This window comes from Molothrus aeneus, chromosome 24 (assembly GCF_037042795.1).
Source record: "Molothrus aeneus isolate 106 chromosome 24, BPBGC_Maene_1.0, whole genome shotgun sequence".
Taxonomy (NCBI): Eukaryota; Metazoa; Chordata; class Aves; order Passeriformes; family Icteridae; genus Molothrus; species Molothrus aeneus.
Genome location: NC_089669.1, coordinates 4,348,704 through 4,374,934, shown reverse-complemented (window position 1 = coordinate 4,374,934; position 26,231 = coordinate 4,348,704). Strand labels below are relative to the sequence as shown.

The 26,231-nt window shown below is 46.4% G+C and overlaps 1 protein-coding gene across 2 annotated transcripts; it reads left to right on the top strand.

Moving 5' to 3' along the window:
• The first annotated feature begins 1,830 nt into the window (after positions 1-1,830).
• On the top strand, positions 1,831-25,733 carry TSPAN2 (tetraspanin 2). Of its 2 annotated transcripts, none has more exons than XM_066565471.1 (8): positions 1,831-2,017; positions 4,326-4,428; positions 16,973-17,070; positions 17,494-17,568; positions 18,069-18,170; positions 19,384-19,458; positions 20,185-20,268; positions 21,770-25,733. In XM_066565471.1, exons 1-8 carry the CDS (start codon positions 1,949-1,951, stop codon positions 21,833-21,835), a joined length of 672 nt encoding a protein of 223 aa, XP_066421568.1. In that variant the 5' UTR covers positions 1,831-1,948; the 3' UTR covers positions 21,836-25,733. The 2 variants fall into 2 exon arrangements, with proteins under 2 accessions (XP_066421568.1, XP_066421569.1); XM_066565472.1 differs by lacking the exon at positions 21,770-25,733 and adding an exon at positions 20,386-21,752.
• The last annotated feature ends 498 nt before the right edge of the window (positions 25,734-26,231 follow it).

Below are 26,231 nucleotides of genomic sequence, written 5' to 3'. Positions count from 1 at the left end.
GGTCAGGGCACACTGACCCAGATTCAACTGGCCATCACCAGGACCTCAGGTGCCTTTCCATGGCACTGCTTTCCACAGCCTCACTCCCCACTCTGCCCATACATCCAGGGTTACCCATCCTACAACTCTTCAGGTGCAGCATTCAGCACTTGCCCTTTTTAAACTCCACATGGTTGGTGATTGCCCAGCCCTCATGTTTATCAACATCTCTCTGCCTCCGAGGGAGTCAACAGCTCTTCCCAGTTTCGTGTTGTCAGCAGAATTTCTCAGTATCCCTTTGAGTCCTGATCTGAGTCATTTATGAAGACACCGGCCCTAAAACCGAGCCCAGCAGAGCCCCATCAGTGACTTTTTGCCAACCCTGTGCCCCTGGGCACCCAAACCTGCCTGAACGTCTCCAGGCACCCAAACCTGTGTGACCCCTGGGCACCCAAACCTGTGTGACCCCTGGGCAGTGCCAGAGGAAGCTGTGAGCTGCCTCCAGGAGATGCCAAGAATCATGTGCTGAAAAGCAGCACCTTGGGATTAATTCATTGCAAGAATTATGTGGGAAGGAGACCAACTACTTATGAAGGCTGAATGCTTCATTCCTACACTTTTAGAGAAAATCAGCATGAAAATTACTAGAGAACTAGAGAAGCCTAATAAAAGACTTCTAAAAAAACTATTTATTTTTGTTGCCATCACAATTCAAGGCAAAACCACTCTCTTGTTTTCCCTCTGCTTCAAATGTATCAGAGGATAATGAAGACTTTTGCTACTGTTTGATGCATCTCATTGTCTTGAAGTTATTTTGATTATTCAAATGCATTCAGGCTTTTGTTATTTTAGAAGGAATACATTGGACCTGGTAGGTCAACACCATCTAGCAGAGCATCACAGAAGCAAAAAAAGGGAAATTGTGGGGTTTTACTCTGAGTTATAAGGTAGATTCAATGTTTCTTTAAATAAAACCAAGCAACTAAACCAATAAACTGTATTGCATTGCAATTCACTGCAAATGGAATAAGATATTCTTAATTAAACTCTGTCATTGCAATTCAAATAAACTGTTTGGGATTATTTTTCCAAAATATGGCCAGGCTTTAACGCAACTGAAAACAAAGAGGAAAATGAGTGAAAAAGGAAACCGCCTCCAACGTCCTTTGGTATTATTATGTCATTAGTGGAGTGTAATTTGAAATAACAACACCAAACATCTTTTCCCACACATTTTTGCACAGTTTCCATACACACCTCAGGGAAAATTTATTCAAAACCTGAAAATAATCTGAATAGATAGAACTCTACAGTTATGACTAGAGCACAAACTATATATATATATATATATATATATAGGAAATAAGTGTTTTATTTGTTAAATAAGGAGAGGAAATGTTTAGCTTAGAAGACATCCCTTTTCCAGAGACACAACCTTACCTCGTGCTCCCCTGTCTCAAAGCCCCACAGGTAACTTTGGACTCAGAGTTCCTGGAGACCTCGAAGGAGCAGCTGAAAAAATAAGATGAGAAAGCTTTAAGATTTTGATAGCAGAGTCAGCATTTTGGGTCAAATTAGAGAACAAATAAATGATTGGAAGATGAACTTGAGGGGCTCTTAGCTATGGCTATGAACCAAGACAAGTTTAACGACATCACATTCTTGACCCTGCGTGTAATTTTGCGGGCAGCATCTGCAAGATCTGAGCGTCTTTGGGAGACACACAGAGGGATTTCAGCGAGCGCAGGGGCCAGGGGGTGCCCGGGGGCCCCGCCTGTGCCCCGCCCAGGCAGCTGCGGCCGCGGGAACCCCCGGGCACGGCGCCGGGCACAAAGTCCGCCCCGGGGCGGGCCCAGGTCGGCGGATCCGCCCGGGCAGCGCCGGCCCCGCCCGGCCCCGCACCTGCCCCCGGGGCCGCCCCGCCGGAGTCGGGCCGAGCCGCCGCGGAGCTGCTGCCGGAGCGCCCGCCATGGGCGTGGGCTATGGAGGGATGCGCTGCGTCAAGATCCTGCTCTTCATCTTCAACCTGACCTTCTGGGTGAGCGCCGGGCGGAGCGGGGCCGGGCGGGGCCGGGCACCTGCTGCAGGTGCCGGGGGTGCCGGGGGGGTGGAACGGGCGCGGCTCCCTCCGGGCAGCCCTGCGGGATCGGCTCCCCGAGCTGACACTGCGCTCCCGGCTTCTGCTCGCTCCTAGGGAAATAAAGCACCGGCTCGGTGTAAGATGACATTGCTGAGCAGAGACGGCATCTGTCTAAACTGATCATTTAAAGGAGCGATCATTTCCCCGGCAACCACGCGGCTGCAGGAGGAAGCTGAGAGAGGTTCCCCCAGTAGAGTGCAGTGAGCAGAACATTTCACAGCATCACGGTGCTTTTTACTAATGTAATTTCAAATAGGGAGCCAACAGCTGCTACAAGATCATCCTAGAGATTTAGGGAATGCTGTGTCCATTCTTCCCACATTGCACCTTTTCAATAGTCTCACAGTTCCACGCAGCTGAATTCACGCTTTCTCTTCTCTCACTTTCCCTCCCTCATGCACTGTTCTCCCTTCAGCTTTCCAGAAAACAATCAGCAATGTTATCTTCTTAAATGTCTTTTTCTTTCCTTCTGATTCACTGGGGTCTTTTTAAAAGAAACCACAAAGTCATCCTGTTCAGCCTCTCTGGACCAAGCAGTTTTGGGCTTTTGTCTCCTTTATGCTTGAAGCACAGTTAAACCAAAGGCTGTTCCCTCATGGTGACAGCGCTGCGTGCTCCGGGGACACAGTGCTGCTGTGCTCGAGCTGGAGGGGCACTGTGATTGCTGCCCAGCTGCAGCTGCAAGGCAGCAGAAGGACAAAGCTTTGTGTTATTTGTTTCTCAAAAGTGACAAGTACTGTGTTTTGTTATCTGCCTTTTCACTGAGATGGAAGGAATCATCTCCTCAGCTGGCTGGGACATTCATCCCGAACTGTCAGGGGCACTCCACAGCCTGGAGAGGCCCTGGCAGCCCAAGGCTGGCAGCAGGGAGGTCCCCATGCTGTGACAGGGTGGCAGGGGACCCTCACCCTCTGCTAGGACACATCTGTGAGGAAAGCTGTGATCCCAAGCTCTCCAGCTGTACAACTGCCTGCTGTCTTGGCTTGTGGAGCTGTGCCAATGGATCAAGTGCCAGGGAATGCAGGACAGGTTAGGGGAGCCCTGTGCCAGGCTGGCACCCAATGGGAAGCAGCAGGTGTTTGTGAGCTTGTCCAGTTTGTGCAGGTGCCACAGGCTGGGGCTCTGGGCCTGGACAGCAGCAGGACACGGTGCCTGGTCCTGAGGGGTGCTGGAGTTCTCTGTCAGGACACACAGCTCTGCCCTGAGGGGTGCTGGAGTTCTCTGCCTGCAGGACACACAGCTCTGCCCTGAGGGGTGCTGGAGGTGTCTGCAGGACACACAGCTCTGCCCTGAGGGGTGCTGGAGGTGCCTGCAGGACACACAGCTCTGCCCTGAGGGGTGCTGGAGGTGCCTGCAGGACACACAGCTCTGCTCCTGAGGGGTGCTGGAGGTGCCTGCAGGACACACAGCTCTGCCCTGAGGAGTGCTGGAGTTCTCTGCCTGCAGGACACACAGCTCTGCCCTGAGGAGTGCTGGAGTTCTCTGTCAGGACACACAGCTCTGCTCCTGAGGGGTGCTGGAGGTGCCTGCAGGACACACAGCTCTGCTCCTGAGGGGTGCTGGAGTTCTCTGCCTGCAGGACACACAGCTCTGCTCCTGAGGGGTGCTGGAGTTCTCTGCCAGGTCACACAGCTCTGCCCTGAGGGGTGCTGGAGTTCTCTGCCTGCAGGACACACAGCTCTGCCTGGCAGGCTGATGATCTGTCTGGCACGTGGTGAGGCTGAAACCTCTGTAGATCTTTTCCCTCAAACAACATGCTGTGATACTCCTTTGTGACCTGGTCTTATTCACATTAAAGGGAATTTTCCCTTGCACTTGACAGCATCTATCACTGGTTTGTAATTTCTGTGATCCAAGATATCGACCCAGTAACAATCCTTGCACCTCCTAGTTTTGTTGGGGGTCCCCTGCCCCATTCCATCTCTAATGACAATTCAGGCCTAGTTTTGATAATTAAATAACTGACAAGGTTTGAGAGTCTCTAGTAAGTTCAGAAGCACCACTACAATGAGGAGCTGAAAGAAGAAAGTACATTGCACTGTAATAGGAATTTGTTGTTATCAGAGCCTGGCAAGTGCTGCATGAATTTTCTGACAGTGCAGTTCTGAGCTGTGGGATTTTAAGAAAGCACAAGGTGCCAAGACACTGCTGTGATGCTCTGCAGCCACTTGTCACTGCAGCCCTGACTGCTGTGTTTGTGTTGCAGCTGGCAGGACTGGCTGTCATTGCCTTCGGGCTGTGGCTGCGCTTCGGTGGGCCCATGGCAGAGTTTGCTACAGACAAAAAGTCCCCGGAACTTTTCTTCATGGGTAAGTGACAGTGCTGGGGGGCAGCAGCCTCCAGCCTTGGCTGCATCCTGGGGCAGGTGACACACCTTGGTCAACAATTTCTGGGCTGACCTATACAAAACTGGATATTCTGGTGCTGTGTGCCATGTGTGTGATGGCTTTTGACCTTTCTCTGATTGACAGCCACTTCCTTAGACCTAACTAATCTCTTCTCCTGGATTTGATCCAGCCCCTCATATCCTAAGTGAATTGTGCTAATACTCTCAGAATAGAAGGTGAGACAGGTCAGAGACTTGTGGGGCTCACCAGTATATCCCTCCAGAATTTTGTGTGCAGCTTCCAGCCAACAAAACAAGTGTCCTTTCAGAATGTTCCCAGAACCAGGACAGCAGCAAAATTCTGCTCAGCAATTCTCCCTGTGGAGGCCTCAGTGGGACCAAAGTGCCAAAGCAAATCCTTCCACAGCTGAAAAGTGATATTACCTGGTGTTCAGTCATCTCAGGAGCTGTTTATCCAACCTGGGCAGGAATCAGCTTGTTCCTGTGCCCACAGAACTGGGATTAGTCACATCTAATTTTAGCGTTTAAGATAACTTCTTTCTCCCTGGGATTTCCAGGTGGGTTTTTGGGACCTGTGCTTCGTATTTATAGATATCCTTAAATAGCAGCTGTCTGGGACTGCCAGCAACTGCAGCTCTCTGGCATTGGCAACTGTAACATACCTTTACACCAGAAAAGTTGGATTTTTTTCTGTTTAATACATCACCCTTTGAGATGGACCTAATAAAATCCCATTGGTGCAAACATTTTTGCCATCTACAAATGCTAAGTGTGAGTGAATACCCGGTCCTGCCCTGGCCATCAGGTGACTCTGACAGGGTGGAAGGACTGGGAGGTGACAGAGGTGTCCTCCAGCAGTTACCTGTCACTCCAGGATTGTGCAGTTGCCTTAAATACCCCAATGCTCTCAGTGGAGGCTTTGACTCAGATCCACCACAGCCCCAGGCCCAGGTTTCTTTAACATCTGCAGCCAGGCTAGAGGCACAGAATTGGCTGTGCAGCCATGGGAATAGATGGGGAGAATGTGATGTCCAGCAGTGTTTCCCTGGGATTTTGTGAGGCTGAATAAAACCATTCAGATGAAAATGTTGTTTGGGACCTGAGGGTTACTGTAAAACACACTGCAGCAGCTCCACAGACACAGAGAGCCAGGAAGTATGATTTACTTTTTCTCTTACATCTGAGCTGCTATGACAGCAGCATATTAGATCACCAACTTCATTTCCAGCTCCACTTTATACCTGCTGAATTCCCTGTGCTGTAGATTGGAATGCTTCCCTGCCTGATCCACTTATGTTTGTCCCAGGAGAGCAAACAAGACAAAAGGATGTTCTGGCCTTCAAAATCAAGTGCTGCTGGAAGGCAGAAATTGCTACATCCTGTGCTGTGAATAAGCACCACAACTCCAGTACAGCCTGGAACACACAGTGTAAACAAGATATTCTTTGGTGCATGTGTATTTAAATCTCCAAAAGATGTAGTCTGCTTCTGCCCTGAATAGAAATTACAAAAGTTGTTCAAAGTTGTTAATTTTGGGAAGTCCCGAGGAATGTTCTTGTAAAAATTTCATCAGACACCATGACATTCAGCTTTTGGGCTGCCACACGTATTTATAGAGCTGCCTGTTGAAATATGTAACTGTGAGAGGAAGTGCTGAGGAACAGGGCACAGAGATTTCAGAATTCTTTTAAACTTGCACTTTAGTCTGAATTCTAAAGCAAAGTTTTGCCCTTTTCTGTAATAGGCACTGAACAGAGCATTCCTGTGAAAGAAAACCAAAGAGTTTTCTGCTGCCCTCCCTCCCTCATTACAAACCCTGCTAAATGCTGTGACTCCTGAGCGTCTGATGGCACAGCTCAGGCTGTGCTGAGGCTGTCAACAGTCTGGGGCCAAGGCTGTGGTAAAAGGACAGAGAGCAGTTCAGTTACAGTGGCTTTGCAGCAGACAAAGCTGCATTTGAAGATCATGCTGAAGAGCTTTCTCTCTCAAGGAGATTTCAGCTCGGAGTCCCCCCTGGCAGTTGTGTATTGGGCCTTTCTCAGTCTCTGGGACTGTTGTTTATTTGGCTCTGTGTGTTTGCTCTCTAACATGCTTTCTGGGTGGCAGCCAGGGTTTTGCATAGGAATTCTTAATATGGAACACTGTGCAGCACACCAGGAGCAGCTGCCCTGAGGGCTGAAAGAGAAAGCAGATCAGCAGTATGACTTAAAATATCAGCATATAGCTATACATCCAAAAATGATTTCTTTATCTCAGTTCCACTGATGGCTTTTGTGGCTCCTTATGATAACCCAAGGCCCTGGGATCACATCAGCTTTGTGTCAGTGCTTGGAACAACAGTGCAGGTGCATTGAAACACTCCAGAATCACCATCTCCTGCAAAACAGTTCATTTTCTTTCTTCTAAAGGGCAGCACATTCTGCTCTTTCTGTACCTGGATTGAGCTGCCAGCCGACTCTAACCAGCTTTTCTCTTCTGCTTCCTTGTGATTGTTTTTTTCCTGGATCTGAAATGTTGGGTTAGTGTAAAATAATTGATAATTCTATCCTTGCATTTTCCATTAGGCCAGAGTGAGTCTCCTTAAATAGCCCTGTTCTTTACCAGCAGCCCAGCTGTCTTTTCTGCCCCTGGAATAGTTTGGGCCATGACTTGGCAACCAGGCCTGTTCATCTTTTCCAGCCACTGAGATGTTTTTGTTGGTTGGAGAACAGCTTACAGGCAGCAGTGCTGTGGGCAAGCACATATGTGTTCCTAGCTTTCTGTTGCTTGTGGTTTTGTGTTTGGTGATCCATATTCCCCACTGCAGTTTGCAGTGAAAAACCTACAACAGAAAAGGCTGGAATTGGAACACTTTGACCCACGGAGCCTCCAGACATTTTACCAGACACATCCTACACTGGAGCAGGCTCCTAAAACTGAACATCCTCTCCCTGCAGCTCCCCAGCTTCTGGAGTTCCCTCTACAGTGGGATGTATTTTTATGTTACTCCATCTCACACTACAGTTCTTGTGCCTGTGCTTCAAGTGATGAAGCAAAACTGTGGCTTCCCTGTTCAGCTGCAGTTCAGCTCTGGTAGAGTTCATAGATCCCTCTCTCAGCTGCACTTGAGAGAGAAAAAATGAAAGAAAACCAGATAATTTCATCAAAGGACAATAGCTGGCAGATACCTTTTTATCTGAGTTGTCTGTGACACTGCACAGATCAAATGGATCTGTGGAATTAAGGGCATTCCCTTGGATTGCTCGTCCCTATGGAGACTCCTGTACCAAGACTGGGAAATTTTTTACTGGGCAGGAAGGTCTGCAAGAGTCAGAAGGAAGTAAGATACTTGTGGGAACCCAGGGTGTCAGCATTACTGTCTCACAATTAGTTGGTCCTTAATTAATTCCTTGTAGTACTGCTGGTCTTAATTTTAAGAAAAACTGAAGCACAGTAGTACAGACCAAGTGCTGCTGAGTGCAAGTAGAGCATTTGTAAAGCAAAAATTGACATGGGGACTTTTTAAGGATCAGTTTCAGTTCCCCATTCTTCCATCTCTGCTTTCGGTGGACAAAGGGCAACAAGCAGGACAAACTCTGTACTCCTCAGAAATGAAGTGCAGAGGGTCTCATCCCTGCCAACACCAATAAAAGTCAAGTGTGTGTACTCAACAAACCCCCTCAGGAATGGTAACAAAACCTGATGAATGCAAACAAATCAGTCTGGGTGGCTCTTTCAGGGTTGCTCTGGGTTGCTTCTCTCTTTCAGGAGAAGCAACAATTCAGCCCTGATTTGTTGCTTCTCCTGCAGAGCCAGAGCTCACAACCCTCCTATGCTCTGATCTGTTCTCTTTGTTTCAGTCCCCTGATCCAGTCTGTGGTCCTGGCATCCATCAGGGCCAAAACAGCTGTGGACAAAAGTTTTAGGGTGATAGTGGCTTTTTCTTGGGGTCAGTGAGAGCAGGAGTGATGCTGCTGGCTTTGCAAGGTACGTGGATGGAGCGTGCCTTAGGGTATGAAGTCATGTCTGGAGCTGAAGGATATTAGTAGCTTTTCTCCATAGCAGTGGATGCCCATACAAACAGGAGCTGGCTGGAGTTCCATCCATGTGAACTGCAGTTCTCTGCTCCTGTGCCTCACTTTGTTCAAGTTCTATTCATGTATTTTGGAGTCAAGCACTATATCCTTAGTCAACAGGATTTTCTCTGCTAAATCCACCACCTCTCAAACTCTACCAGCCTTTAAAATGAGAGCTGTTGGCAAAGTAGCCCCTGTGAAGAGATGTGCAACCACAAGAATAGCATTAAATGATCCTGCCATCATGTATTGGAGAGGCTTTTAGTCTGTACTTAAGACTTTAGCAATGAAATTGTCTTTCTTCCTATCATCTGTGTGCAGCTCTCTTTTTCTGTTGCTCAGGAAGAGTGGTTTAGAGAGAAAAGGCTGATAGTGGCCCTGAGTGGAAAACGGAAGCTGCTCACTGGAAATTCACTTTAAAAATATGACACCACCACTACCACCCCCTGAGAAAACCTTACTAAAAATGAAAGTTGTTCCAAAGTCTTCGGTCTCTGTTGTGGATCACAAAACCTTGCAGCAGTTCCTAAGAGTTAGCATTCCCCCAGACAGAATAAAGGCAAGAATAAAGGCAATTCTAGCCAAACCAGCTAATTTAGCCTAATGTGACAACCTCTCCATCTGCATTGGGGTGATTGCTGTATATTTGCAAGATGCTGAGGTTCAGGAGGGGTTTTTTTCTTTAATCACTTAAGCATGATAATGCACTTAATGCTTTTTGCCCATTAAATTGTCCCCCTGGGTGGCTTCTCCCAGCCAGTCCCACCCCATAGCAGCCAAGCCCACAGTTACCCCATTTCCTTCTCCTCCCTCGAGGCAGCTGGAAGCCCCCCTTGTTCCTGCTCACTGGTGGCAGTGATGTGAGTGCTGAGCCCTGAGCCCCCTCGGGGAGCACCCAGGCTCCAGGAGTCCCTGTTCTGCTCAGGCTGCCCAGGCCCAGCCCAGAGCTCACACAGCAACGCTGGGAGCTCTCTGGAAAGAGCCACCTGCAGGAGGTGCCTGGGGATAAACCTGCCACTGGTGCTGCGGGAGGGAAAAGGGCATCAAGGTGCTTCCCATCCCTGGATGCCCCCAGAACGTGGCTGGTTACATTAATATGTAACCCCAGAGGGTGGTGAGGCCCTGGCACAGGGTGCCCAGAGCAGCTGGGGCTGCCCCTGGATCCCTGGCAGTGCCCAAGGCCAGGCTGGACAGGGCTTGGAGCAGCCTGGGACAGTGGGAGGTGTCCCATGGCAGGGGGCTTGTAGCTGTGATATTTTCTGAAAAATCCTTTCCTTAGGATTTTCCCTCCTGAGAAGCTGAGAGGCCTCAGGAACAAAATGTAACCAATGGTTATCTGCTGCTGTGGAATGCAACAGGTGCATCTGGGATTGGTCTCATGGGGTTGTTTCTAATTAATGGCCAATCACAGCCCAGCTGGCTCAGACTCTCTGTCCCAGCCACAAGCCTTTGTTATCATTCCTTCTTGTTCTATTCTTAGCCAGCCTTCTGATGAAATCCTTTTTTCTATTCTTTTAGTATAATTTTAATGTAATATATATCATAAAATAATAAATCAAGCCTTCTCAAACATGGAGTCAGATCCTCATCTCTTCCCTCATCTCAAGATCCCTGTGAACGGTCACAGGGGCTGGAACTCCCTCATCTTTAGGGACCCTTCCAACCCAAACCATTCCATGATTCCTCTTGGAGCAGCACCCCACACTCCAGGGTTGCTCAGGCTCCTTTTTCACACAGAGTCTCTTTAAGAGAGCTCTACATGCTCTGAAGCAGTTCCTACATAACAAGCAAACCAGTATAGCCCATTACAACTCCTGTAAGGGAAATGTCCTGTGCCGTGTTTTGCTCTGACAGAGCTGTAAATACATTTGGATTGTCCACTTTGAAGCCCTTGAGAGGAAAGTGTTTTGTCTGCTGGAAAAAAACAAAACAAAACAAACCAGCAACCAAAAAGCCCTCAGGCTCCTTTTTGGGGCTTGTCAGTTCAAAAACATCTTCAGGAGGGTTTGGATTGAGCTGGCTCATGCACACACAGGATTACCCAGAGTGTCCTAATCTAGAGAGGATTGCAGAGAATGACGAGAGGATTTCAGAATACCAAATGACTGAGTATTACAAAGGCAGAGGAAATACAGTGACAACAAAGTGATGCAAGTGGTAACAGATAATGTAAGCAGTACAAACACTGCCAGACTTTAAATTAGCTACAACCACACAGGAACATGATCTTAGACTCACTATCAGTTGCTCTTGACTTCAAAGTGCTTTGTTTACTGCAGCCAAGCAGGCATATAAATGTCAGGAAATTTGAAGAAAGAAAATGGGAATCCAGTTGAAAAATCTTAATATAATTGTGTACATTTGCAGTGCACTCCTGAACACTCTGTGGTTCTAGTCAAAAAGGTTCTAGTCAAAAGTGAAAGTAGAAAAAGTACCAAGACATTTGACCATGTGCTTCTGACCACAGTGTGCACTCTGCACAGCTCCCATGTGAGGAAGGTTTCCCACACTATTCACATCAGTAAATGGCAGAATCCATTGCCATGGGGGCCTGTGAAGAGCAGCCAGGGCAGGACAGCTCCAGCTGGCACAGGTGTGCAGTGACACTGAGTTCAGAGCAGTCTGTGGGGGTGGCAGAGCCTTTGGGAACAGCTTTGGGAACACACTGCCTCCAGTGAATCTGGGCCATAATTATTTAGGGTTCATGTGAGCAAGATATGTAACAAGGGTTGGTGTTCTGTGGGAAAGGGAGGAACTGGACTGGGATGTTACATTACAGTGAGGCTGCTTTTAAATTGAAATTCAGGATTTGTGCATCAGCAGTAGCCTCCACACTGGCTGGTGCCTCTAATGGTTCCAGGAAGATTAACCACAGAATCTCTGCTGAATTCACACCAGACACTTAATCAGATAAATCCATTATGCTCAAATTAAGGGTATGTTCCACTTCTCCAGAAATTCATGTCACTTTAGAGGCCTCGGCAGCTTTTCTCCAGTTCTGTAAATGTATTTTATAAATAAATATACAATGGAAATTTCTAGTAACAAGCCTGTTTCAGGAGCTGAGTTTGGTGCCACACACACAACCGTCCCTGTCTGGGTGGTTTTTTTTTTCCAACTCCTACGTGTGTTTCTCATATTTTCCAGGAGTGTGTCTGTGCTAGAAGTTCCTTGGTGCTCTCCTAAGGGCTGGAGAGCCTCAGTCCTTCTGTGGAGGAGGACATCTGCCTCTGGGGCTGCAAGGAACACACAACCCCAGGAAAATCCCTTCAAGCCCTGCCTGGGTCCCAGGCTCTGCTGTTGCTGCTGCTGGGTCCCTCACCCCCAGAACAGAGCTGCTTGTTCTCTCTGTGGAGTAGGAACAGTTGGGGGTTTGTTCAGTGTTATTTACTCAGCCCAAAAGAGAGGGGAAAAAAAAAAGGAGAATCATTTCAAATGGAAAGTGCCCATAGCAGCCAGGTAAACAAGAAAGCCATGTGAAATAAAGCCAGACAGAGACAGGGTGTGTTTGTCTGCTCCTGCTCTTTGGCAGGGATTTGTGCCTCAAACCTTCAGTAAGACCTGGGGAAAAACAAACAAACAAACAAAAGTATCTCTGGGAGTGGGTTCTCTTCCAGAGTCTGAAATGACATCTCTTCCAGCCCAGGCTGATCCTTCCCTCACTCTTGATATGCATAAAAATATATTGCAGCCAGTAGCTATAAAATTCCATCCTTCTCTTCTGTCTGGTCTAAAGAGATGGAATTCTCTAGCATTGCTAATCACAGAGGGTTTGTACACTCAGAAACAACACACAGAATCCCTTGCTCCTTTTGAAGGTGCTTTTTCAGACTTGCAGGTCTCCTGTCCCCAAGTGCAGCCCAACAAGGGCTGTGTCCTTATCTCCAGAGGAGACAATATCTTAGGGAAGAGCTGAGTGCCACGAGCACTAAGGCTGATCCAGAGATCTGCTGACTTGTGCATTTGCCATTCTTCACTACTGGGAGCCACAGGATGCTCTGACACTGCCAGATAACATTTTAATTCCCCTTGTAATTGCAAAGCAGAGTCTGCTAGAAAATGGGATTCCCTCCTGTTGGAATTTTCACAGGGAATACCCCCATTTGACAATTTCCTTTCAGGAAAGAATGATTTTCCCCATGGGATGAATCAACAAAATCAAATATACAGAAAAGCTGCTGCTTTATGACTTTCCAAATTTGTCTTTGCAAAATACAACAATTGCAGAGGAAGGGGGTTCTCCTCTAACACACACTACATTACAGCCAGAAGGGAAATCAATTTATCAGGTGTTCTCTCACTTGACTCACTGCTAAAAGAAGAAGTCTTCATTTCTCTTCACAGCTATAAAAAAACTGGAAGGGGAAGGGGGGGGGGGTCAGCACAGCAAAAAAAACCAAACCAACCACACCCCAAAACCTCAATATTTCCTCATTAAAAAAAAATATTAAGAGAATAAGCTCTGTTCAAAAATCCCCAGTTCTGTGACACGTTGTTTTTCATCCTCATGTGGTTCTAAAGAAGCCCCTATTTCCTCCAGAACCCCCTGTGGCTGCCTAAATCAACCAATTTTCTGTCAGATTCGCACATGGATTTTTAATCTTTGGAATGTGCCTCTTCACCCCTTTGCATTCAGGGGCTGCCAGTGACCTGTTTGTGGGTCCTAAATGCAGGTGGAGTAAATATTCCAATATTCTGCAATCACAGATGGCAGAGCTCTGTCTCTGGGGCCAGTGTGGGTGCCACAGCAGCGTTCCTGCTCTCTGCATTCCCTGCTCTCAGTTTAGGTGCCAGCCCTCTCTCCTCTCCACGAGCACACACAGACCAAAGAGCAGAATTGCAGGAAATCAACAGAGGCAACAAGAGGTGAGAGGAAAAAATTCACAAAGGCCACAAACCTTTGCTTCCTTTCCACCTTGTACATTTTTCCTTCTGCTGCACAAAAAGCTGCAGCTGGAGAGTCTTCTCATCATTTTCCACTCACCTAAACAAGCTCTCTATCCTGACCTGACTCACACACTTCTTTTTGCCATGTTGAGCTGCATGGTGAATTTTTTGTGTCAGTTTGTAGCTCTCAAACCTGTTCCATTTTGTGGCTATAAAGCGACTTTTTTTTTGTTTCCCTGCTGTGCTGTAGATGCCAAGCTGGAGGCCATGCCAAGGCTTTGTATTTTACAATGGAAGTGCTGATGAATAGAAGCTGATTAAGGCTTTCCATCCTGCTTTTTAGGAAGGGATGGGTTTTAGTGAAGCTGAGCTACTTCTGACACTGGATACTATTGCAAGGCAAGGTGTGATATTAACCACTAAAAGTCTGGATTTGCACTGCTGGCCCTCACAGCTCTCAGGGCTTGATGGCTTTAGGTAAGGCTGGGATTCCAAGGGCTGTGTGCCAGACATTGCCACTCTTTGCTTTTTTTTTTTTTTCTCTCTGGAGAGTCTCACTTTAAATTTAGGTCTGGTCTTATCAAGAATTTGAGGTGAACATGCCTACATGGCTGTTTACAGCCCTCTAGGAAAAGAAATACCAGATCCTTCTTACATACTTACACTATCCAGGATATTTCTGCATCTACAGCTTTGATACTTTTACAAACTGGTTTAAACACAGAAGAGCAAAGAAAATTAAGTCTGTGAACAAAACTGATCAAACTAAGAAATGTTCAAAATCTACCCAAAAATATTGTTAAAACCAAATGAGGTTAGATGTTGGTGCCAAGAAATTGATATATTTTATTTAATAGTAAAAGAGGCAAAGAGAAGGAAAGAGAAAAGAAAGAAATAGAAAAAGAAAAGGAGAAGGCACAGACAGGGAGAGAGTGACAGGGGTTAGGTGGGGCCTCAGTCAGGATGTGGTGGTCTTCTCTGCAGCTTTTGTAATACAGTTTTGCTACAAGAGGCAAAAGTCCTTCCTGAAGATGTTTAAGCCATAAATTAAAACATTTCAATCTCTGGCAGACATCTTTCCTGGAAGTCATCTTCCACTGAGCATCCCTGGATGTGGGTGCTGGGAAAACTCTCAGTGCAAGCTGAGAAGTAACTTGGCCCCTTTAACTTTTTTCAGGCTTCTCTTCATGTGTCTCATGGAATATTCAGAATTGGAAGGGATCCACAAGGATCAACCAAGGCCAAGTCCTGGCCTCAGGACAACCCCAAAATCACAAGTTTATTCCTGTGTGAAAGATTACATGTGTGTATATATAGTAGAAAAGTAAAAATATCATTATTTTTGTGGAAATTTTAAGTGTCAACATTATTTTCCATCTAGAAATAGCTGGGTATCACCAAGTGGCAGTCCCAGGCTGAGAAAGGACCAAGTGGGATGAAGTCTCCTGAGCAGAAGATGGAAGAAGGTGGATTTTAACTCCTGGCTGGCTCAGCTTGGGGCTCAGCTTTGTTTAGTGAGTGTTGTGAGTTCTTCCTGTAACACGCCTTAAAAGGGAAGTTCTCACCGAGGTAGTGGTTTAGCTCTGAGTCATTCGAGTGAAATGCTCAGGCTGTTTCTCTGACAAATGCAAATCCAAATTCCTGAAAGTGGTCTCACCCCCAGACTCACTGAGCTTTGTCTTTCCTAGCTGCAAATAACAAAAAGAAATGGGAAGACTTCTTTCCTGTGTTTCTACTCAAATTTATCTTTGCTAAGTGGCCTGATAAGTACAGGGAGGGAGTAGGGAGGGACACACTGAGTATGTCCAGGAAACATCTTTGTAATGACACTGTGTTTGTTACCATGGAGATCCCAGGAAATGGCAGTGTTGGTGTTTGGCTGGTGAGCACCAGGTTCTGCACCTGAGCGAGGGTTTTTTGTCTTTTCCAATTCATCTTCCACCAGGGCTGGCTGACCTTTCTCCCCTGAGCCACAGATATCTTTGTACTCCAGTAAAAACCAGTGCTGTGCATCTGTGTACAAGTACCAGACTGAAGAATGCTCAGTCCCAGGAAGTCCCAGGTGGCTGAGTAATAAAAATCCAGAAAACATGGAATAAGAACCGCCAACACAGGCAGCAAGCAGCATCTCCCCAGCACCGTGTATATTACAATTAGTAGGGCAAAGCCAAATTCCTTGTTTTATTACTGTTTATCAGAATGTATCCCTCAGCAGGAACTGGGGCAGGAGGAGGGAGGGGAGGACAAGGATCACAATAACTGGGATAGACACAGAGACTGAAGGCTGATGTGGCAGTGAATGGGCAGCAGGCAGGAGCTGGCCTTCCCCGAGCAGGCTGCACCAGTGGGCAGAGGAGCTGGATGGAAGCTCTGCACTCAAACACTGACTACTTTTACATTTTCCTAGCAATTGCAGACTGTCATCTGTAGGATTTTCTATTCCAGGTCACACAAGGCCTGCTAACAGCAAATGCCAGCAGCTGTGCTAACCCTGGGTCGGATTTTGTATTAATGTTTACAGTGGTAACTGAGCAGACTACAGGCTCTCAGTGGAAGCTTGGGCAGTCCTGGCTGGGAGCAAGGCTCACTGTGCCCTCTAGTGCACTCTGCCTGCAGCTCCCCTGTCCCTCACCAGAAGGACATGAGGAGAAGGAAGATAAAGCTCTTTTCCCCAGCAGTGGCTCAGCATGGCAGATTTCTGCACATCCTGCACAGGACAAGGACTGGAATTACACCAACGGTGCCAGAGCCAAGGCACAGCCCCGTGGTTGTGCTCTGGTGGGAGCTGACCCCCACAGGAACCCGAGTGTTGCCTAAACACAGATCAAAAACTTTACATTCACAAGTGAGGAAAGAAAAACTCTGAACTCTGATTTCCTTTTATCCTAGATAAAGCCCATACAAAAAAAAAAAAAAAAACCAAAAAAACAACAAAAACCAAAACCAAAACACCTGTTGAATAAGAGTATTTCTAGGTGTCAGGTTACAGCTGGGATCTGCATGGGGCTATGCTGCCATCTCCCATGTTCCTTTCAGTTCCCCCACTACATCACATTTCCAGCCCCAGCTTTCCCAGGAATAAGCTCTCTAGCAAAGCTGGGCTTTTTTTGCCTTACATTGCTGATTGCAGAGGTGTAAGAGGGTTCTGGATGGTATGGGGTTTGTTCTTTCTGCACTGAACTGTCCCTGGGACAACAAACTAGGAAGGTGAAAGTCCCAGATTCTTATCACAGAATATTCTCAGTTGGAAGGGATGGACCAACAAGGATCATCAGGTCCAACTCCTAAGTGAATGGCCCATCCAGGAATGAAACCTGCAAAGTTGGTGTTTTTAGCACCATGCTCTAACCAACTGAGCTAATCTCAAATTGTCTTATTTACTTCTCCAAGAACTCTGAAGAAAGTATTGCTCTCCTCCTGTGGTCAGAGAACCTTTTCTGTGTAACCAGTTTTGTGAGAGTCAGAGACTTTGTTATACCTGTAAATGTGTGGGGCTGATGAAATAGGTAGCAGACTTTGGGGACAGAAACTCTCTGAAATGGTTGCTGGCTCTGCTTTCCACAGGACTCTATGTACTGGTGGGAGCAGGGGCCATCATGTCAGCAGTTGGATTTTTCGGGTGCTGTGGAGCAGCGCGGGAGTCCCAGTGCTTAATTGGAACTGTGAGTAAAAGGTTTCCAGGGCCTGGGCTCTGCAGGGAAACCATGCAAAGCATTCAGTGCTTGGTGTCATTAATGCAAAGATCTTTACAGTCCAACACCTGAAAGGTCTTATGGCCTTTTATTGGCTATTCCAGTGTCTCTGGAGTCAGCAGCCACCATGCTACAGCAGAGGTGCCCTTGCTTGTCCCTTGTGATGTATTCCCTGGAATTATTCTCTGATTTTTGTGAAGCTCCCTCTGAGCCACATCTTTGCCATTTCCCCTTGGTTTGAATGTGACAAGGAATCTGCCTTGGCAGCCCTGTGCAGAGCCCCCTCAGAGCTCTGGTTCAGGATGGGCTGTTGGGGCCTGGGGAGGACGAGGGCTGGCTGGCAGCCCCCATGAACAAGCCATACTCATGTGAGATTTTCTTCTTCCTCTGCAGTTCTTTGCTTGCCTGTTGGTGATATTTGCAGGTGAGGTCACTGCTGGAGTATTTGCCTTCATAGGCAAGAAAGTGGTAAGTAGCAAACAGCCTCTGATGTAATGATGGGGTAGTTATGGGTTCCAGTGCCCACTGACCTGGCTCTTCCATAGGAAAACTTTCCAGGAGACTTTTCCCTGCAAGACTCTCTGGCATTCTTACCTGGAGCCAATGACATCTTGTGTTATCAGGATGAAGTTTTTGCCTCCTCTCTTCAAGAAAAAGTGGAGGTGTGGTTCAGCCTTGAAGGAGCATCAAGGGGGGCTGTATGAAAAGAGGGCATTGCCTGGGAGAAGGGCAAACAAATTTAGGCACTGAAGTTCCCCAACTCAGAGTGCTTAACCAAAACACAGAACAGAGCCTGTGAACACTCTGAGCCTCTGAATCCCACCAGGCCACAAACCCTCCTGGCCTTTGAGTCACCATTCCTGTTTACCAGGCACAACTTTTTGCCCTGGAGGTTGAGGACACAAGGTGAAAGTCTTGGATGGGGGATAAGACTGATTTGTAACTCACTGAAAGTCTGATTTCTGCAGGCAATACAGGAAGCCCAGAAAATCTATGAAGATGCTTATGAGGACTACATGAAAAACCCAGTGGGGAAGGCCAACAGTACCATCTATCGCTACCACGTGGCTGTGAGTACTGCTCCCCCTCAACACCTCCCTCCACTGCTCCACTCTCACACTGCCCTTTAGAATCCAGAATTTCTCCCTCTCAGGTGTGGCAAAATAGAACTGAATATGCTTCAAATCCAATCAGAGGCTCACAACCCTGAGAGTTTCCTGAGGGCTCTGTCAGAATTCTGGTTTTTGGATCTCTACATTTGAAAGTGCAATTAAGCCAGGCTTTGAAATTGCTGATGCTTCTGGTCTTTGTGTGCAGAAGAAATGACTGTTATGGCCCTTGTGGATATTGAAATCCACAGATAAATACTTGCAAATGCAGAGAGAGAGAGAGAGAAATGTCTGCATTCCTCTGCATCTGTCAGAGAAAACGTGACCTGTGTCCCAGGACCTACAGTGTGGCTGAACTAAGTCTCAGTGAAAGACCACACATGTGTGACACAGTTCAGGCCACCCAAAAAGTGAATGTCTGAATCAGTTACAACCTGTGACTTCTTTAATCCTGTTTGTGTCCATCCTGGATCTACACTGCCTCCCATGGAGAGCAAGCCCAAGCTTTGCTGCTCCTTACAGCAATTCCCACGTTCTTTAGAACAAACATTTCACAACCTCAGACCCTTTTGTCCTTCTCCCATAGCTCTTATTTCTGACCCAAAGAGGAATTCCAAGCATTTTGTGGGAGATAGGCAAACAGGAAAAACAAACCCTCTGAAACTCTGATTTATTACTGTCTCCAAACCCAGCACGATGTTGTGTCAAAAATAAAATTCCAGCATTCTCTGCTGTACTTTTTGTGCATTGCCCATAATTCTGCATGTGATATTTGAACTTTCTGCATTCTCCCTTTAACTCCCGTTTTCTTGTAAGCCAGGGATCTGCTTTTCCTAAATCCACTTGTTTGCTTTGTTATGAAATACTGCAATAAAAATCTCCTCTGGTCATTGTTGTTAATACAAATGTGGCTGTTTGCTGTGGCCTCACACAATTGAAATTAATTTTTGAGAATTTTGTCCCACGCAGTTGGAACTCTACCAGAAGCAGCAGTTTAAATATAGAGAATAAGGTTATTATTTGATCTGTACAGATTCTTTTTTTTTTTAGTTATTTATTGTCTCACTTTCAGTATGAAAATATGTCCCTAAACCAGGACAAAGTAACAACTGATTTTCATTATGGATCAGTCTGTGGTTTCCCCTCTTTGATCCTCCATCTCTCTCTCATTCAGCTCCAGTGCTGTGGTAAAGGTAGTGTGGAACAACCAACAGGACTACCCTGTCCAGAGAACATCCAGCTGCCAAAGGCAAGTGTCCTCTGTCCTGCTTGTTCTAATCACTTCTTCAAGTCAGGTCTTTAGTAAAATTGGAGACATTCTATAAGTAAAAGAAAGGAAGAAGTTCTTTTTACCTTGCAAATTCCAGCATGAAATTCCTTATGGAAGGGAGCAGAGTGGTGGCAGAATTAAGCTGGAGGTCATATTGCCCTCAGTCATGACACCTCTTTGTGGCATCCCATGGTAGCCAAGACAATATTGCACCATCTGAAAGGAAAAGGGAAAAGGAGGGAACAGAGCAGGATCCCAAATTCCCCATGGAGGCTGGACTTTAGCAAGTGCCCACCTGAGTCATGCATGACCCTCCTGACTAGAAACTTCATTGGTGTCAAGAAAGATATTTCTGTAATTTCTGTCTTTTCTGGAATCTGCTTGTGAGTTCAATGTCAAAATGAAGCACCAAACCTCCTGATTTAGCATGGCCTGTTATATAAAGGAGTTTAAATTTAGGGAGAAAACTGAGTGTAAGAAAATTACTTGCATGTGTCAGCCTCTCCAGGCAAGAGGTACAGATGCCTCACCAGGAAAGGGAAGATGCTGGGAAAATTATCCAGCAAAACCCAAGGTTTAGATGCAGGAATTAGGATGGTGACTGCACTAATATTTTTGGGTTTATCCATTGCTTAGTGAGAACAGTTGATAGAATTGATTGAAATACAGATTTCCAGACATAAATAAATATTTTGTTTTTAACAGAACTGCCTGGCTGAAATTCAGAATGTAATTGATACTCAGCTGCGCTTAGTTGGAATTGTTGGAATTGCAATTGCTAGCATCACAGTGAGTAAATCCATTGCTCCAATCTTCCTTGAGCCCAGTACCCTGCCCCTTACTCAAAGATTTGTGGAAGGTGTTTTGCAGCAGCTGGTGAGATTCCTCAATTCTTCTTGCTTCCAGTGTGTCTTCTCCCTGGGAATTGCCCCCATCAGTGCAAGCAGAGCTGTGTGACTGTGCTTTTCAAGTTCATTTGGTGTCTTTAGACAGGGTCCAAAGTGATGGTAATCTTCTTTTGTTCTAAGAGGAGGAGAGCAGAGTGCACATGAACCAAATGGAAAAGCAAAACCAATCGAAAAGCTGTAGCAGCATTTACTGTATTCCAAAAGAACTGCAGTCTGATGCTTTCAATCCTTTAGGATACATTCCTTAGTTTTCATCAGGAATAGAGAGTACTCACAGAGCTGTGACCAATAGATGTCACCCTGTCCCAAGGACACAGCAGGGCTGGCAGGCTGGGGCCCTCCAGGCTTTAGTCTGTGCCATGACTTCGTTCAGACTCAGACACAGCAGCATGAGGAGCCACAGTATTAGTAAAGAAACACTCCCTGAGCTGCTGGGAAGAGCAGGACATTCACAGTGGACACTGAAAAGCAGCTGAAGGGTTTCTGCAGGTAACAGAAATCATGCTGTGCATATTGAACAGTCCTGGGGTTTGTATGAGACAGGAAGGGACTCAAAAATACAGTGGGGGTGGGACAGAGATCAATAACATCAAGGACACACCAGAACTGGGATCATCTCCCCTTGGATCCCCACCTCAGACACAGCAAAGGTCCTGAAGTGACCACAACCTCTTCAGCAGCAGAAATGCACCTGCACCTTTGTCTGTGCTTGTTTCTGCCACTTGCTGGGCTGTGAGAGCTCAGCTGTGCCCATCCTTAGGGACATGAGCCCAGTGCTTTAAGTGCCCATCTCACACCCCAAGCAGTGCAGGCTCAGGAGGCAGCTGCTTTGGGGAACTGAGCTGTGGCAAGAAAGCAGAGCTCTGCCAACACCCACTGTTCTCTGCTTTCGTCATTCCCTCTGCTGACCAAGTTCCCTGACACAAGCTGGGGTTTAGATTTAAGGCACAGTCTTGCTCTTGAGCACAGGAACTATTCAGAGCTCAGCACCAGCTCTGGGGGCTCTGCAATCACCCTCTGCTCTTACTCTAATGTGTGTCCTATTCCCTGTAGAAGCATTCTGAAACTCAGAACACTCCAGTGAAATACCAGGATACCACCAATATTATTATCACCAGTTATTATGTGACTTACATTGATGATAGTAACATTAATATTTGGGGCAGTTGTGCTTGGCTGGACATTTAGAACAAAGTACAGTGAAACCAGTGTGAGCTGATAAAATCAGTGCAACCTCCTCCATGTTCACTGTCTGATGTTTTGGGCTTTGTAGATGGAAGCAGTCACTACTCTGCCATAGGGACCTTCAGATTGTCTGATATGCAAATTGTTTTATAACTGTTTTGTAAGTGGATCCCTAAATCACATCCCTTCTCTTCTAGATCTTTGGCATGATATTCAGCATGGTTCTGTGCTGTACCATCCGTAACATGAGAGAAATGATCTAAAACTGTCACTGCACAACTGTGCCCCAGGAGTTCCAGACTAAGCTTACAAGAAGTGCTCTTCTACCCAATTTAATAATTGTAATGCATTTTAATCAGTGTTTTAACATACTGAGAGGAAAATATCCCGTTAGGTGATCAGGTGAATTGTATTAGCTACAGTAAAACTGAAGTGAACAAAAAAAGGGGTTTAAAATGTCCTTTTTAATGAAAAAAGAGCAAAGGTGCATCTAAGACTAATTTGATTTTTAATGTTTGTATATGTGCAATTAAGAGTTTACACATGTATAGACTTTGTGTAAGCATTTGCATGTGTCTCCTTACAAACAGCTCTGGATGTGAGCAGGTCCCTGGATGTGCAGTACCTGTCCAGGTAAATATCTGCAGGTGGAACACGGTGTGTGTGCACATCCTTCAGGGACCAGTGCTCAGAGCCCTCTCACACTGAGCCTCTGCTTGCCAAGAACTAGCAGAGGCACAAATGCCATTGTAAAAAGACCTATGATCCATTTTGTGACTTTATTTTCCAAAGCCCAAACAGAGCAGAACTAATAAAATTGTACTTTATTTAAAAAAAAAACCAATTAATGCCTAAGGGTCTGCTCCAGCAAACTTAAAGAGTGGACCCACTGACTTCACTGTCATGCAGAGACTGGGTATTTATTTTTTGTAGGACTGGACCCTTCATGCAAATGCAGAAAGCTCTGGGGGAGAAAACACATCCAAGGAAATCCAGGCTATAGGAAGAGGGGGAAAGAGGTGGGAAGCTGGCAAGACCAGGCAGTCATTTGGGACCAACTGCAGTGCAGAGTGTGCTTAAGCTTCCCAAGCTAGGCTGAGATAGACCAAAAATCCCAGCTGTGAGTTCAAGGGGCCACTAAAATCAACATTCAGCAGCCTCTTTATCCCAAAAGCCTCACTGTGGCTACAAACTGGTGCAGGAGTGGAGCCTAGGTCCAGAAAAGCAGCGCCTTTGTCAGATCTCTGGAGAATCTAACTGGCCTGTGGAAGCCAAACCAAGAGTGAAAGCGGTCAGAGAATGACACACAGCACTTTAATATCCTCAGTTTCTGCTTCTGTGACTATCACAGCTTCCACGGGGCTCTTACCTCAACCTCTCGCCCCCTCCTGGGGGCAGAAGGCAGGAAAGAAAGATGGGACATTTTTACAGAGCCATGCAGGAAGTTTTCTTACTGGCACCTTTAGATTGCATAGGTATAAATTAGATTGTCAGGAATAAAAATTACACTGTGTGCTTGAAATACCTCAGGGCTTGCGTTTACATTGGTTTTTTCTATATTTTAATTTTTCTATTTGTCATATTTATTCATAAGAGAATGTTCCTTTTGAACCAGCCTAGAAGGGAGAAAGGTTGTCCCCAGAAAAAGAAGTTACATCAAAGGCTCAGGATCTCTTAATTTTTGGCTTACTCAAGGTAATTCACAGTTTCAGAGAACAGCTTTTTGCTAACTCTACCCCCATGGCAGCAGGTCTGGTGATCACCAGTTCAGATTCCTGATGCACTTGTTCCATACATGCTGGGGAGTTCAGTTAAACTACACATTCCAATAGACCTTTGTCCAAGAGGCCTTGGAATTTCCAAGTCATGGGCTCCTTGTTCTACTGAAACACAGTGGAACAAAATGGGATTTCAGGAAATATGTTTTGTGTTGTGTGTGATATACCACCCTTTTATCTATTTTTAATCTCTTATTCCCCAAAGAAACTCAAACTCAAAAACTCCCATCAGTTTTCTGTCACTTCAGGACTTGGGGTAGTGCTGCTGCTGCAAGTCTCTGGTTTAGTTGTCACATCTTGCTGTCTCTTACATGGATTTCTCTTTTCCAATCATCCAACCATGAGCTGTGGCACTGCACTAAGAGCTGGGCATGGCAGGCACTGCTGACTGAGCTGTGTCTAGGCTGAGCTTTAGGCTGAGCTTTAGGCTGTCAGGGACACATGAAATCACACACCAGAAAAAAGTGAGGCTTATGTCACTCTGTCACAGCTGATTAGCAATGGATGTTAATTAAAAACAGGGCCTGGGACCTCATTCTGCAAGAAGCAGCACAGGAAACAGGGCCCTGATCTGCTGCCTGTTCCCAAGAGAGCAGTGGCAGCAAATCCATGAGGGTCTCAAGCTGAACCTTAGAAATCAGTTTAACACAGCAGCCAGCAAAGCAATCTCCTGGCTCCCAGGTGTACCTGAGACTGTCCCTACAGTGGTTGTGCTCTGAAGAGATGATGGGGTAGTGCCCAGCTGGGGTGTGTTGTCCCAAGGTAGTACTGGAATTGTGGAGTGTCATTTTTGCCACTCAGGACAAGCCAGCTTTCCAGGAAAATCAGTAAAAATAGCACCAGAGCCAGTGGTTCAGGTTCCAAGACTGTTGTCCTACAGGGATAGAAACTGACTGCAAATAAAGCCATTTCCTTGTGTTACATTCCCCCTCATAATGACAGTGTTCTGTTCATTTTAAACACATCTATACATTCCTCAAAGTTGTAGCACCAGAATGTAATGACAGGACGAGAGTTTATCTTTTTATTTATTATTTCTTGAGTAAGATTTCTTGGAAGATGCCCACTCCTGCTTGGAGATGCACTGAATGCCAAGGCAGCTTGCAGAACCTGCTGTTGCTTCCCCAGCCCTCCACTCCCCCAGAAGTACAAAACCACCCCAGTGCCTTAGGAAAACAAGAAAAAGTGGCAGAAAAAAACTTTCTATAAATTCAGATTCGAGCCACCAAACTTTCTGCTGAAGTGTTTTGGGTTTGTGATTTGTTTTTTTCTTCCTCTAAAGAAAGCATTAATTTTCTGAGCATTCCTGCATAAGCTCTAGGGTTGCAGTTATTTAGGTTTAGGGGATACTTGCACTGCATACCAGGAACAGGACAATACCTGTTACTGGTTTAGTTCTCTAAGTTATTGGTATAAATTAAGCTGGAAATCAACATGTTATTCATATACTAGTGCCTTTAACAGAATCCAGGGATAAAGGTCTTTTGTAGTTTCCTGCTGTTGTGAGGTGCTTAATATAATTGCAGTTTTCTCTGCATCTTAGTAACTGAAGGTATTTTTTCAGTTACTGCCACAAAAGGCAGCAAAAATACCCATTTATCCTGTCCCTTGCACCTGTGTCAGAGGAAAGTGACAAAAGATCAGATCTCTCCAGGTGACAGAATTTTGAAAGCACATCACACACATTTTCTTGTTCTCCTGTCCGTTTGTTCTAGAGCATAAAGATGTAAGTTGTTGATGCCCTTACAGTGTCTCTAAACATCCTGATTCACATCTCCCTTGTCTAATTTTTCTAAGTTACTGATTTCAGTGGGAGCTTCCTTTGTCACAGGGAAACCTCAGCCAGTTTTGGTACCTCTCAGAAATCACAGAGCAGCTGATGAAGCTCAGCCCTGTGACTTCCCTACAATGAAGAGTAGTGTTTCACTTGTCTTGATACTGATAGTTTTATAACAAAACACGTTTCATGTGTCTTGAAAAAGAAATTGAGTTGTCTTAAGCCCTCAAGTGCTGTATTGCACAGCCTTTGCAGGCTATGGATTAACAGCATCAGATGCTGTTCATAGAAAATGTAAATAAATAAAGCTTTTCAATCTTTTTCCTCTCTATTGGTGCTCCAGCCACGAGGTTCTCCAAAACACTAACCACTTCCTGCATAATGTGTATGGCACAGCATAAATTCTGATTTCTGACAGAACTGGCATTTTGGTTCATGCTGCCAAGTCTGTGGCAGAATTACCTCTTGCTTTGAAGGAAAACAAACTTAACTCTGTGGCTGAAATTAGCTTTCACTTCCCTATGATGTGTTCCGAAGTGGCGTTTTATCGGCTATGTGTCTTGAATTTGAAACAACTTCCTAATAAAAATAACCTGGAATAAACGACTCCCGGAGAGAACTCGATCCGCGCGGCCAGAGCCCCCCCGGCCCTGAGGGCACCGCGGGGCTGCCCCCGCCTCACCTGCAGCATCCAGGACACCGGCTAGGCTCCAGGTGACGGAGCAGCCCTCGGCCAGCGAGGCAGGCAGGGCCCCGGACTGGGGACCGGGACTGGGATTAGGATCGGGACTGGGATTAGGATCGGGATCAGGACCGGGACCCGCCGCGATCCAAACCCGGCACCGCCGGAATTCCCTCAGGCACCCGCATGCCGGGGAGGCCCCGCCCACTGTGGGCGGTGCACGCTCCCCATTGGCTGCTCTCGCTGCGGGCGGGGCGGGGCCACAATCCCAGAATGGTTTGGGCGGGAAGGGACCTTAAAGCTGTGCCCACTGTCCCAGGCTGCTCCAAGCCCTGTCCAGCCTGGCCTTGGACACTTCCAGGGATCCAGGGGCAGCTGCAGCTGCTCTGGGCACCCTGTGCCAGGGCCTCACCACCCTCACA